Source organism: Panulirus ornatus, chromosome 8, assembly GCF_036320965.1.
Source record: "Panulirus ornatus isolate Po-2019 chromosome 8, ASM3632096v1, whole genome shotgun sequence".
NCBI classification, from domain to species: Eukaryota; Metazoa; Arthropoda; class Malacostraca; order Decapoda; family Palinuridae; genus Panulirus; species Panulirus ornatus.
Window position 1 is genome coordinate 14,948,892 of NC_092231.1, and position 13,478 is coordinate 14,962,369.

General features: G+C 38.9%; 1 protein-coding gene and 1 long non-coding RNA gene across 7 annotated transcripts in view; one reads left to right on the forward strand and one right to left on the reverse strand.

Annotated features, from left to right (window-relative positions):
- LOC139749844 (UTP--glucose-1-phosphate uridylyltransferase-like) overlaps nucleotides 1-13,478 on the forward strand; it is a 106,132-nt gene that overhangs the window by 81,958 nt on the left and 10,696 nt on the right. For all 6 annotated transcript variants that reach the window (XM_071664160.1, XM_071664161.1, XM_071664162.1 and 3 more), the window contains 3 exons: nucleotides 5,805-5,951; nucleotides 9,216-9,354; nucleotides 11,703-11,840. In XM_071664160.1, coding sequence (XP_071520261.1) covers nucleotides 5,805-5,951; nucleotides 9,216-9,354; nucleotides 11,703-11,840 — 424 coding nt within the window. The remainder of the gene's footprint in view (nucleotides 1-5,804; nucleotides 5,952-9,215; nucleotides 9,355-11,702; nucleotides 11,841-13,478) is intronic.
- LOC139749845 (uncharacterized) overlaps nucleotides 1-13,478 on the reverse strand; it is a 73,099-nt gene that overhangs the window by 25,723 nt on the left and 33,898 nt on the right. The gene's annotated exons all lie outside the window — the stretch shown is intronic.

Genomic DNA, 13,478 nt, shown 5'->3' on the forward strand with positions numbered 1-13,478 from the left:
GAGGATTGGCAGAATGCATGCATAGTGCCATTGTACAAAGGCAAAGGGGATAAAGGTGAGTAATCAAATTACAGAGGTATAAGTTTGTTTAGTATTCCTGAAAAATTATATGGGAGGGTATTGATTGAGAGGGTGAAGGCACGTACAGAGCATCAGATTGGGGAAGAGCTGTGTGGTTTCAGAAGTGGTAGAGGATGTGTGGATCAGGTGTTTGCTTTGAAGAGTGTATGTGAAAAATACTTAGAAAAGCAAATGGATTTGTATGTAGCATTTATGGATCTGGAGAAGGCATATGATAAGAGTTGATAGAGATGCTCTGTGGAAGGTATTGAGAATATATGGTGTGGGAGGCAAGTTGTTAGAAGCAGTGAAAGGTTTTTATCAGGGATGTAAGACGTGTGCGAGTGGGAAGAGAGGAAAGTGATTGGTTCTCAGTGAATGTTGGTTTGCGGCAGGGGTGTGTGATGTCTCCATGGTTGTTTAATTTGTTTATGGATGGAGTCGTTAGGGAGGTGAATGCAAGAGTTTTGGAGAGAGGGGCTAGTATGCAATCTGTTGTGGATGAGAGAGCTTGGGAAGTGAGTCAGTTGTTGTTCACTGATGATACAGTGCTGGTGGCTGATTCGGGTGAGAAACTTCAGAAGCTGGTGACTGAGTTTGGTAAAGTGTGTGAAAGAAGAAAGGTGAGAGTAAATGTGAATAAGAGCAAGGTTATTAGGTACAGTAGGGTTGATGGATAAGTCAATTGGGAGGTAAGTTTGAATGAAGAAAAACTGGAGGAAGTGAAATGTTTTAGATATCTGGGAGTGGATTTGGCAGCGGATGGAACCATGGAAGAGGAAGTGAGTCACAGGGTGGGGGAGGGGGCAAATGTTCTAGGAGCATTGAAAAATGTGTGGAAGGCAAAAACATTATCTCAGAAAGCAAAAATGGGTATGTTTGAAGGAATAATGGTTTCAACAATGTTATATGGTTGCGAGGAGTAGGCTATAGACAGAGTTGTGCAGAGGAGGGTGGATGTATTGGAAATGAGATATTTGAGGACAATATTTGGTGTGAGGGGGTTTGATTGAGTAAGTAATGAAAGGGTAAGAGAGATGTGTGGTAATAAAAAGAGTGTGGTTGAGAGAGCAGAAGAGGGTGCTTTGAAATGGTATGGTCACATGGAGAGAATGAGTGAGGAAAGATTGACAAAGAGGATATATGTGTCAGAGGTGGAGGGAACTGGGAGAAGTGGGAGACCAAATTGGAGGTGGAAAGATGGAGTGAAAAAGATTTTGAGCGATCGGGGCCTGAACATGGAGGAGGGTGAAAGGCGTGCAAGGAATAGAGTGAATTGGAATGATGTGGTGTACTGGGGTCGACGTGCTGTCAATGGATTGAACCAGGGCATGAGAAGCGTCTGGGGTAAACCATGGAAAGTCCTGTGGGGCCTGGATGTGGAAAGGGAGCTGTGGTTTTGGTACATTATACATGACAGCTAGAGACTGAGTGTGAACGAATATGGCCTTTGTTGTCTTTTCCTAGTGCTACCTCGCGCGCATGTGGGGGGAGGGGGTTGTCATTCCATGTGTGGCGGGGTGGCGACAGGAATGAATAAAGGCAGGAAGTATGAATTATGCCCATGTGCATATATGTATACGTCTGTGTATGTATATATATGTATACGTTGAAATGTATAGGTATGTATATGTGCATAGTTGGACGTGCATGTACATACATGTGTATGTGGGTGGGTTGGGCCATTCTTTCGTCTGTTTCCTTGCGCTACCTCGTGGACGTGGGTGACAGCGACAAAGAATAATAAATAAAATAATAAATACTCCTAAAATAATAAAAGAGACAGTGTGCCTTGAACTACTGCCCAATTAGCCTCACGTCAGTGTTAGGTAAAACGATGGAAAAAATAATAGAAGACAAAACTGTCATGTTTCTAGATCACAAAATCATATTGGATAACCTACATGGTTACTGCAATAGAAGATCCTGCATGATGAATTTGCTGGAGTTTTTAATGTTATTTATCAGAAATGGGACAAAATAGTACCATCTGATGTAGTATATTTAAATTTCTAAAAGGCTTTCCATAAGGTACCTCACAAGAGACTTTTGCATAAACTCAAAGCATATGAATTAGAAACTGGCTTAACAGAAGAAAGCAGCATGTAGTATTATACAGTGAAGCCTCAGATTGGCCAGACATAATGAGTGGTGTGCTACAGGGGTCGGTCTGAGGCCCAGTTCTTTTCGTAATAGACATTAATGACCTAGAATTCGGTTTCATATCGAAGATATACAAATTTGATACTAAACTAGGAGGTAGAGCTGTAAACAGGCTGGACTGTGAAATGACTCTAAGAGATCTGAACTTAGTAGCAGGGTGGTCAAACAGATGGCAATGAAGTTTAATGTAGACAAGTGTAAAGCTATGCTCTTTGGAGACAAGAATATACATTACAACTACAAATTATTTGGAAACTCTTTTTTTTTTTTTTTTTCTGTCTCCCGCGTTTGCGAGGTAGCGCAAGGAAACAGACGAAAGAAATGGCCCAACCCACCCCCATACACATGTATATACATACGTCCACACACGCAAAATATACATACCTACACAGCTTTCCATGGTTTACCCCAGACGCTTCACATGCCCCGATTCAATCCACTGACATCACGTCAACCCCAGTATACCACATCGCTCCAATTCACTCTATTCCTTGCCCTCCTTTCACCCTCCTGCATGTTCAGGCCCCGATCACACAAAATCTTTTTCACTCCATCTTTCCACCTCCAATTTGGTCTCCCTCTTCTCCTCGTTCCCTCCACCTCCGACATATATATCCTCTTGGTCAATCTTTCCTCACTCATTCTCTCCATGTGCCCAAACCATTTCAAAACACCCTCTTCTGCTCTCTCAACCATGCTCTTTTTATTTCCACACATCTCTCATACCCTTACGTTACTTACTCGATCAAACCACCTCACACCACACATTGTCCTCAAACATCTCATTTCCAGCACATCCATCCTCCTGCGCACAACTCTATCCATAGTCCACGCCTCGCAACCATACAACATTGTTGGAACCACTATTCCTTCAAACATACCCATTTTTGCTTTCCGAGATAATGTTCTCGACTTCCACACATTCTTCAAGGCTCCCAGAATTTTCGCCCCCTCCCCCACCCTATGATCCATTTCCGCTTCCATGGTTCCATCCGCTGCCAGATCCACTCCCAGATATCTAAAACACTTCACTTCCTCCAGTTTTTCTCCATTCAAACTCACCTCCCAATTGACTTGACCCTCAACCCTACTGTACCTAATAACCTTGCTCTTATTCACATTTACTCTTAACTTTCTTCTTTCACACACTTTACCAAACTCAGTCACCAGCTTCTGCAGTTTCTCACATGAATCAGCCACCAGCGCTGTATCATCAGCGAACAACAACTGACTCACTTCCCAAGCTCTCTCATCCCCAACAGACTTCATCCCTGGAAACTCTCTAACTAAATTAAATGAGGAAAAGGCCCTTGGAGTTGTCATTAGCAACAATCTGAATAACGGTGTCAATCAACAAGTAAAAAAGGCAACCAAATGTTAGGTTTCATGGCCAGGACCATAGATTACAAGACACCAGAAGCAATTCTCACCCTTTATAATGCTCTAGTAAGACCACACCTTGAATATGCAATCTAGTTTTGGTCCCCCAAACTGTAAAAAGATGAGGAAAGATTAGAGCAAGTATAAAGATGTACAACAAAATTGATCCCATCCCTTGGAAATCTGGCATACAAAGAGAGGCTAAAATGATTGGCTCTCTTCTCCCTTAAAAAACGTAGATTTAGCAGTAACTTAATCCAAGTGTTCAAATTCTGAACAAGTTCGATGAAGTAGATCACAGACATCTTTAAAAAATACGGTTACCAGAACAAACATTAAAACTCAAAGCTTAAAGGTGTAGTATGGATGTAGGAAAAGCTTCTTTTCCTATAGGTGTGTTGATCTCTGGAACAAGTTACTGTCAGACATAGTGAATGCCAAGACTATAAATGCCTTCAAGAATACACCAGAAATAAACTGTATAAATGACAACGGTAATGGGGATAGTAGCAGGCCAGTGTGCGGCCACAGGGGATCGGTGACAGCATAAAAACTGCTGTGTGGAATCACATTTTCTTGTCAAGTTAAACTCCCTTTTTTCTTTTACCAGACATCCCATTCATGGGTTTCTTGTTGAATGTCTTTCTCATGTAAACTCTCATTTCCCCTCATTTACAACACCTGCACCCTTTACCTCCTGCCACCTTCTCTTATACATCTCCCAATCATTTGCCTCTTTCTTAATAAATACTGCCCAGATGCCTCTGTTTTCTCTTCCACAAACAACTTTACTTCTTCATCCCATCGCTCACTTCCCTTTCTGATCTGCCCACCTCCCACCTTTTGTATGTTACATGCATCTCTTGCACATGCTATTACTGCTTCCCTAAATACCTCCTATTCCTCATCCACACCCCTTGCTTCATTTACTCTCACCTTTTGCCATTCTACACTCAATCTCTCGTGGTATTTTTTTACACTTCTCTTTTCCAAGCCCTTTTACCACTCTCTTATCACCAACATTGTTTCCTCTTTTTTGAAAACCCTTTCAAATCTTCACCTTAGCCTCCACAAGATAGTGATCAGACATCCCACCAGCTGCCCCTTTCAGCACATGTACAACCAAAAGTCTCTCTTTTAAGTGCCTAAAAATTAATATATAAGTCAATAATGCCTGAAGACATACATATACTTGTGTATGTCTCTTTTTAAATCAGGTATTCCCAGTTAATGGTCCTTTTTCAGCACACAGCTTCACAAGCTTTTAACCATTTCGATAATACCCCATGGCCTGTTATTATTTTTTCAACTGTCACATTACCCATCATAAAATTTTTGTGATGTCAGGCCTGAACACCCCCATCTGGTAATGCTTGTTTACCAATGACATCTTAGCTAGGTCTCTTCCTTGTATATCAACTGACTGTTTTACATCTATCTTGTATATTCCCTGACGATGTGATCATTATACGAAAGTGCACTTAGAAACTCATCATGTTTCATTTTCCTAGTGGTTTTATGCACATACGAGATCACACACATCACTGTGACCTCTTGCTATGTATATATACATATACATACACATATATATACATATATACACGTGTACATATTCATACTTCCTCGCCGTCATCCATTCCTGGCACCACCCCACAGGAAACAGCCTTGCCACTCCCTGCATCAGTGAGGTAGTGCCAGGAAACAGATGAAGAAAGGCCACATCTCGTCCTCCCATACACAATCTTTCAAGTGTAATGCGCCACAACTAGAGCTCCCTGTCCACATCCAGGCCCCTTGTCGTTTCACATGCTCTGGTTCAGGCCATTGATGGGATGTTGATCCCAATACACCACATCATTCCAATTCTCTATATTCTATGCTTGCCTTTCACCTTTCTGCATGATCAGGCCTCATTTGCTTAAAATCTTTTTCACTTATTTATATTCAAAAGAATAATGACACCCAGGACATTTAGTGATCTAGGCAACTAAACAGAATGAGGAAGGGAGGTAGTAATGATAAAAAAGTATGTGTTGTGATTTTATAATAACCTTTGTTTGAATATGTCAACATATATCAGAATTAGAAAGCTTTTGGAAATAATTGTATAAAATGATGTTTGTGCTTTAAGCTTATAATTGACATCTAGATTCTTTTGGTATGTGATTATCTCATATTGATTACAAACATTTGTTTTGTAGGGTAAGGAATATGTGTTTATCAGCAACATTGACAACTTGGGTGCTACTGTTGATCTTGACATTCTAAACTTCCTCTTGGGTGGAGCTAATGGTAGCACCTGTGAATTCTTAATGGAAGTTACCAACAAAACCAGGGCTGATGTTAAGGTAAGAAGTTAGTCACTTTTTAAAGACTTCAGTAATGGTTTTCGTGTTGATTATGAATGCAGAATTCAGTTGGAATTCTTTTAGTTAAAAGGTGAGACTGCACTGAAAAAATATACATCAGTCATCACATTATTTAATAGGCTTGGTATCATTTTTTTGAATTAATATATGTCTTAAAGTAACTGCCTGGTGGTTTCACATTTCCTCAGTAGTCATTTTGTATAAAAAAAAATTAAAGCTCCCACCCATTCAATTGTAGCTTTTCAGGGTATCACATATGACATTTGACCCCTAGACCACAAACATTAACACAAAAGCCATAATCAATAAAGGTTGTCAGATCACTTAGTGGTGCCTGATATGGACAAGAAAGAATGCCAAAGTATCCTTTACAAACTGTACATCTACTTCATCTTAAACTGTGACTCACCTGCTTGTCATCCAATGTGCAATTGCACAGTACTGGAATATCAAGCCTTTAATGATTTCCCATCCGTGTCAGTGAAGTACATTGATTTCGCATGCTCTACTTATCAAGGTGCTATAATAGAAAATTCAGTGTTCACTGAATCACAGTATTAATTAATTAGCCTCTAGAGTAATTTAGCCACATGTATAGAAACTATTAATCCTAACGCTATAAGTTTTCTAGATCTCACAGTTATTCATCATCAGTCTAAGTCCCCACTTCGGCACCAGATTTTAGTCATGCAGGGCTGAGTGATTTTTATTTAGTTAGATTAATGAGTTTAACTTGAGAGTATTTACCACGAATACCTTTTTGAGATATGGCTGACCTCGGCATGCACAAACAATTAATATGTATATGAATTGTCTTTTCCTGGTACTACCTTGCTGGAAGGGATGGGGGGTTCTATTTTCCTGTGTGGTGGGGTGGCGACGGGAATGGATGGCACTAGCAAATATGAATATGTACGTGTATATATGTATATGTCTATGTATGTATACGTTGAAATGTATATGTGCTTTCATGGGCGTTTATGTATACATATGTGTATATGAGTGGTTGGGCCATTCTTCATCTGTTTTCTTGTGCTACCTCTGATGCAGGAAACAGGAATTAAGTATAATAATATAATGTGTATATTTATAAGTTATATGTGTAAAGTATTTAAAAAAAATGTTAAATTCATGTAGACCTACTTGCAGAAGATATTGGGTGGGTTATTTTCAGTGCAAGAACTTTAATGATTTTTGCAACATTGAGTAAATCAAATCAAACACATGAAATCAGTTTGAATCATGTTTATAGTTATTGTGAAAAAGCAAAGAAAAAAAAAAAATTAAGATTGATATAAAAAAAGTTATTACTGTATGAAGTCTGTTGGGGATGAGAGAGCTTGGGAAGTGAGTCAGTTGTTGTTCGCTGATGATACAGCGCTGGTGGCTGATTCATGTGAGAAACTGCAGAAGCTGGTGACTGAGTTTGGTAAAGTGTGTGGAAGAAGAAAGTTAAGAGTAAATGTGAATAAGAGCAAGGTTATTAGGTACAGTAGGGTTGAGGGTCAAGTCAATTGGGAGGTGAGTTTGAATGGAGAAAAACTGGAGGAAGTGAAGTGTTTTAGATATCTGGGAGTGGATCTGGCAGCGGATGGAACCATGGAAGCGGAAGTGGATCATAGGGTGGGGGAGGGGGCGAAAATTCTGGGGGCCTTGAAGAATGTGTGGAAGTCGAGAACATTATCTCGGAAAGCAAAAATGGGTATGTTTGAAGGAATAGTGGTTCCAACAATGTTGTATGGTTGCGAGGCGTGGGCTATGGATAGAGTTGTGCGCAGGAGGATGGATGTGCTGGAAATGAGATGTTTGAGGACAATGTGTGGTGTGAGGTGGTTTGATCGAGTGAGTAACGTAAGGGTAAGAGAGATGTGTGGAAATAAAAAGAGCGTGGTTGAGAGAGCAGAAGAGGGTGTTTTGAAGTGGTTTGGGCACATGGAGAGGATGAGTGAGGAAAGATTGACCAAGAGGATATATGTGTCGGAGGTGGAGGGAGCAAGGAGAAGAGGGAGACCAAATTGGAGGTGGAAAGATGGAGTGAAAAAGATTTTGTGTGATCGGGGCCTGAACATGCAGGAGGGTGAAAGGAGGGCAAGGAATAGAGTGAATTGGAGTGATGTGGTATACCGGGGTTGACGTGCTGTCAGTGGATTGAATCAAGGCATGTGAAGCGTCTGGGGTAAACCATGGAAAGCTGTGTAGGTATGTATATTTGCGTGTGTGGACGTATGTATATACATGTGTATGGGGGGGGGGGTTGGGCCTTTTCTTTCGTCTGTTTCCTTGCACTACCTCGCAAACGCGGGAGACAGCGACAAAGTATAAAAAAAAAAAAAAAAAAAAAATCCCTAATATGCTGTATGAAATATAAGCCATCATAGATGATCTTTTTTATTTATAATTACCCTAGGACCTCATTCTAAAGACTCCTGCAGCCCAGGCAGCACTACTTCCAGTAGTGGGGAAATATATACTCCTTTGTAGTAAGAAGGTCTTTAACAGCGACTGTACTCCCAATGATGCAGCCTTGCCAAACATAGGCGACTTTTCACTCGCAGCATAGCATCAAGCAAGTGGACTTAGGAACACCACATAGATAATCTTGATGCTAATGGTAATCACATAAAAAAAAATCTTTCATATCCATATTTTTGCTGGAGGGAAGTAGTTGTTTAAATGCATGAAGTTACAATTAGTATTCGATGGTCAAGTGAATAAGCATCTTCTGTGATCCAATGATGAGTAGGATTGATAAATTCATTAATGAAGATTGAGCCTGGTGAAAATTTTATGGTAAATGCACTTGTTGTGGAGATAGTGACAGTTTTGTAAGTTTTTTCCTAGAAAGAAGGTTGCAGGCTATTGTCTCTACATTTCTTTCCATATTCAGGTACATAAAAGATCTGATACTTCAATGCCATTTGCTGTGTCCTTCACCCTGCTATTTTTATTTTTCTCCATAACTAATTGCATAATTCTTTAATGTGCAGATTTTAGGCAACCCGTGAGGGTAGAGATATAAATTATCATAATACATAAGTGCCATAGCATGAAAACCATCAAAACCATCATATGAGTGGTGTACCATGTAGTTATTACTTTTCTTGATTCCCCCTGGACTTTCTGCTATGTATACGTTGATTCCCTCTGGATTTTCTCCTATGTACACGGTTATCTGTGATATGCATGATTTCCTTTAAAAAAAATGTTAGTACCTCAGTTGATTAACTATGGCTGTCTTCTTAGGGTGGTACACTGATTCAGTATGAAGAAAAGCTAAGATTACTTGAGATAGCCCAAGTGCCTAAGGAGCATGTGGATGATTTCAAGTCTGTAAAAACATTCAAGATTTTCAACACCAACAATTTGTGGATAAAGCTCAATGGTAAGCATTCATTAATTACATTTAATGTTTAACTTGTGTTTTGTAATATTTTACTCACATGTACATTATGAAGTTTGATCTCGTATAATCTTTCAGTTCTTTAAATGCTTGCAGGCTTCAAGGATGTTCCTAATTGCAGATGATGCAGTGATTGCTGGAAAGTGTTGCATAAATTGTTAAGAAATTTGAGTGTGTATAAGAATACTGATTATGAATGCAATTGAAGTAGGGTTGACATGTTGAAGAATTAGATATCTGAACGTGAAATATGGCAGGATGGAGAGAAGCTGTTAAAGTGGTGAATGTTTCTACATTTGAGTAGTTATTTCTGTAAGATTGGAATAGAAGCAAAGTTTTGAAAGGGAGGCAGGCTGCTGAGACTTAAAAGAATATTAAAGGAAAGTGTGTTTGTCATCATGTGAATTTGAGCAAGTTAAACATTTGTTTGGTATTGAATGAGTCTGTAACTGATTAGTTTTTGTCCTCTGTGGATTTTTCCATGAGTTTTAGATATTCTCTAGAAATATTGGGGTTAGGGCCTTATAACCATCTGTGTTTCTAGTGGAGAATACTTGTTTTCCAAATCCATTGCTATCCTTTTAAAAACAAAGTGGCCACTTGCTCATTTAAGGCCCACCTTTGGCATGTCAGACACCGCCACTCACATTTCATCAACCCATTAGTTCCCGGCTGCTGACAGCACAGTTATTCCCCAGGTTTCCTTCTCTCAAGATATGCAACTATCTATCCGTATAACTAGAACCTTTTTAAAGGCTCTCACATCCCAAGGCTGCACCACTTCAAGTAGCAGGGATGTGATGTAGTCTCCTTTGGAGTTAAAAGTTCTTTGAGGAGCCTGTGCTTTCAGTGATACAGCCTCACTAAAGTTGAATTTTCTTTTAATTTTCTTTTGGGATGTAGCTTTAAGCAGGCTGAGTCATTCAACAAATATATTTTTACATTTTTCATACTTGATCAGCTTTAAAACTTTCCATGGTTTACCCCAGACACTTCACATGCCCTAGTTCAATCCATTGACAGCACGTCAACCCTGTACACCCCATCGTTTCAATTCACTCTATTCCTTGCACACCTTTCACCCTCCTGTATGTTCAGGCTCTGATCACTCAAAATCTTTTTCACTCCATCCTTCCACCTCCAGTTTGGTTTCCCGCTTCTCCTCGTTCCCTATACCTCTGATACATATATCGTTTTTTTCAATCTTTCCTCACTCTTTCTCTCCATGTGACCAAATCATTTCAACACACCCTCTTCTGCTCTCTCAACCACACTCTTTTTATTACCACTCTTACCCTTTCTTTACTTACTCGATCAAACAACCTCACACCACATACTGTCCTCAAACATATCATTTCCAACACATCCACCCTCCTCCACACAATGCTATCTATAGCCCATGCCTCACAGCTATACTCTTTGCCATTTCCCGCATTATCGAGGTAGCGCTAAGAACAGAGGACAGAGCATTTGAAGGAATATCCTCACTTGGCCCCCATCTCTGCTTCCCTTTTGGAGAGAGAAAAAAAAAAAAAAAAAGATAGGGAAGGATTTCCAGCCCCCCACTCCCTCCTCTTTGAGTTGCCTTGTACGACACGCAGGGAAAACTTTCATGACTGCTGAACATATGCATACCTTTCCCGTAACAGACACTGGCCTCTTTTTTCCCCTCACACCTCTGTGCACCCAGGACTTTATCCTCACTCACACACTGCAACTCAATTTCAGCCACCATGGTCCCATCCGCTACCAAGTTTTTCCCATTTATCTAGAGCACACAATTTCTTCAAGATCCTCCCAATTCAGACTTACTTTTAAATCATCCTGTTTCATCACTATGCATTGTCTCATTACCTTACTTTTGCTCACATTCACAATGAGCATTTTTCTTTTACACACTACTCTAGACTTTTTCACCAGCTTCTAGAGTTTCTCTGTTGAGTCTACCTTTAGAGCAGTGTCATCTGCAAACAGCAATTGACTCGCCTCCCATGCTCTCTCCAGCCCTCCAACCCCAAGTATGTGACAGACCTGCCACTTGCCATAAGTCTGTTGTATTCACCTCCCTCACCACTGCCTCCATAAACAGATTGAATAGACCATAAAAAGAAAATGTGGGGACATTGATACAAAGTTAACCACATACTGAATACAAAAGGTAAGACCAAAGTTTCCTCGACAAAATGAAAAGAGAATATAGGCAAGAAGCAAGAGGGTGCATTATATTTGAGAAAGATTCTATGTACCTGAGGTATTTTAAGGTCTAGGAATTAGGTAAAGCACCATAAAAATTGTAATAAAGGAGCTAATGCTTTTTGTTTTGTATGCAGCTATGAATCAGATACTTGATGAAGGAATAATGGACATGGAAGTTATCATCAACAATAAACAGCTGGATACTGGCCTTAACATCATTCAGCTAGAGCAAGCTGTTGGTGCTGCCATCAAGTCCTTCAATGGTGCAGTAGGTAAGATTCTTATATAGGAGCACTTATTAGAATAATAGCTTTAATTCCCATTAGCTGGCATTTGTTTGTTGCTTTCTTATTTGGGTATGTATTAAATCATTTTTGAGATAGACATTATGTTAAAACCAAAGTGTTTTGAAAAGTTATGATAGATTGAAAATTTTATTGTACAAAGGTAGTCTTTTTTCTATAGAAGGCTTAGAGTGAATTCTTATAACATGAAGACCAGAGTTTCAGATAACTTCTGAATGGTGGTCAGAAAAAATGGTGCTTTCAGATGTGCTAAATAAGCATTTTTTTTAAGTATAAAAAGCTTAATTTTTTATTTAATTTTACAACAGTATATATGAATGCATTTCTTTAAATATATAAAGTTTGAAATCATTATACATAACTTAAGGTGTATTACAATAAAAAGGAAAGGCTGCAGCAGAGTATTTGAATGACTAAAAGATTTTAAGTTAAATGGTCAGTTAATATCAGATCAGGCTATCAGCTATCTATCCAGGTCCTTCTAGAGTAGTGTTGACATAATATACATTCATAAATGTTGATTGTTACATTAAAATTCAGTTATAAATTCGGACAGGTGTACTATAGTCACCTAAATTGTGACTATCCAGTGGTTGTTGATGGCAAAACAGTTACAGTGTGGCACTACCTTTACCATCATTATATATGTCAATCCACCATGTATCCTACCCAATTTATTAGTTTTCTGTTTTTATCATCCAAACATATTTTGTTTTCTTAAACAGATCAGTCAGTAGTTGAGGTGGAGGATACTGTGATGACTAATGAATTTTTTCTCTAAAACAGTAGCAAAGATACTGCTTTATTCTTCTTATTTATTTTGCATCAGTTTATGATGGAGTCTTCTAGTAGTAACAGTATAGATGGAGTTTAACCTTAGTTAGCCTCTACACAATTTTGTTACTTGAATATTTAATAATTATTAAACATCAAGACTGGATACACAAGTCATTTTAGATATAGACTTTGTAGTTCTCAAACAATTAATGAACAGACCCACCAGCACTCTAAACAGGAGCTTAGCATGATAAATGTCAACAAATTTATTGATGAATTGCTAGTAAGTAAGGTATATTCATAAGTGAATGTAGTACAGATAGTAAGAAATTAATTCTTCACTGCCTCAGTTAGGTTTTCTTGACAGCCCTGTGGATCTTACATTTTTCACATTGTATAAACATTGTCTCAATTCAAAAGTAAATAATGTCCATGAATATCACTCTTATAGTATAAAATTTTTATTTGGGTCAATATAACATACCAAAATGTGCAGGAATAAGGCCAAGTGTCAAGCGAGTTTCCAGTATGCATGATTTGTCATTTGTTTAATCTACAACAAAAAATTGATTACTTATTGCTTCAATTTATACTGTGATCATTTTCTTGTTAAAATCCCTATAATTCACTTAAGATTTTCTCATAATAGCAGAATTATACAATGACAAGCTAGACCAGTTAAATACAGTGTTTTCAAGGTCAGGTGGGTGCTGGAACCACTGCCTCCACTTTTAGAAACACCTTCTCTTGCCTCATTTTGGCCAAAGCCTGAAATCACACTGTTCCTCTCTAGTCTAATGCTCTGTGCATGCCATCACTCTCCCATAC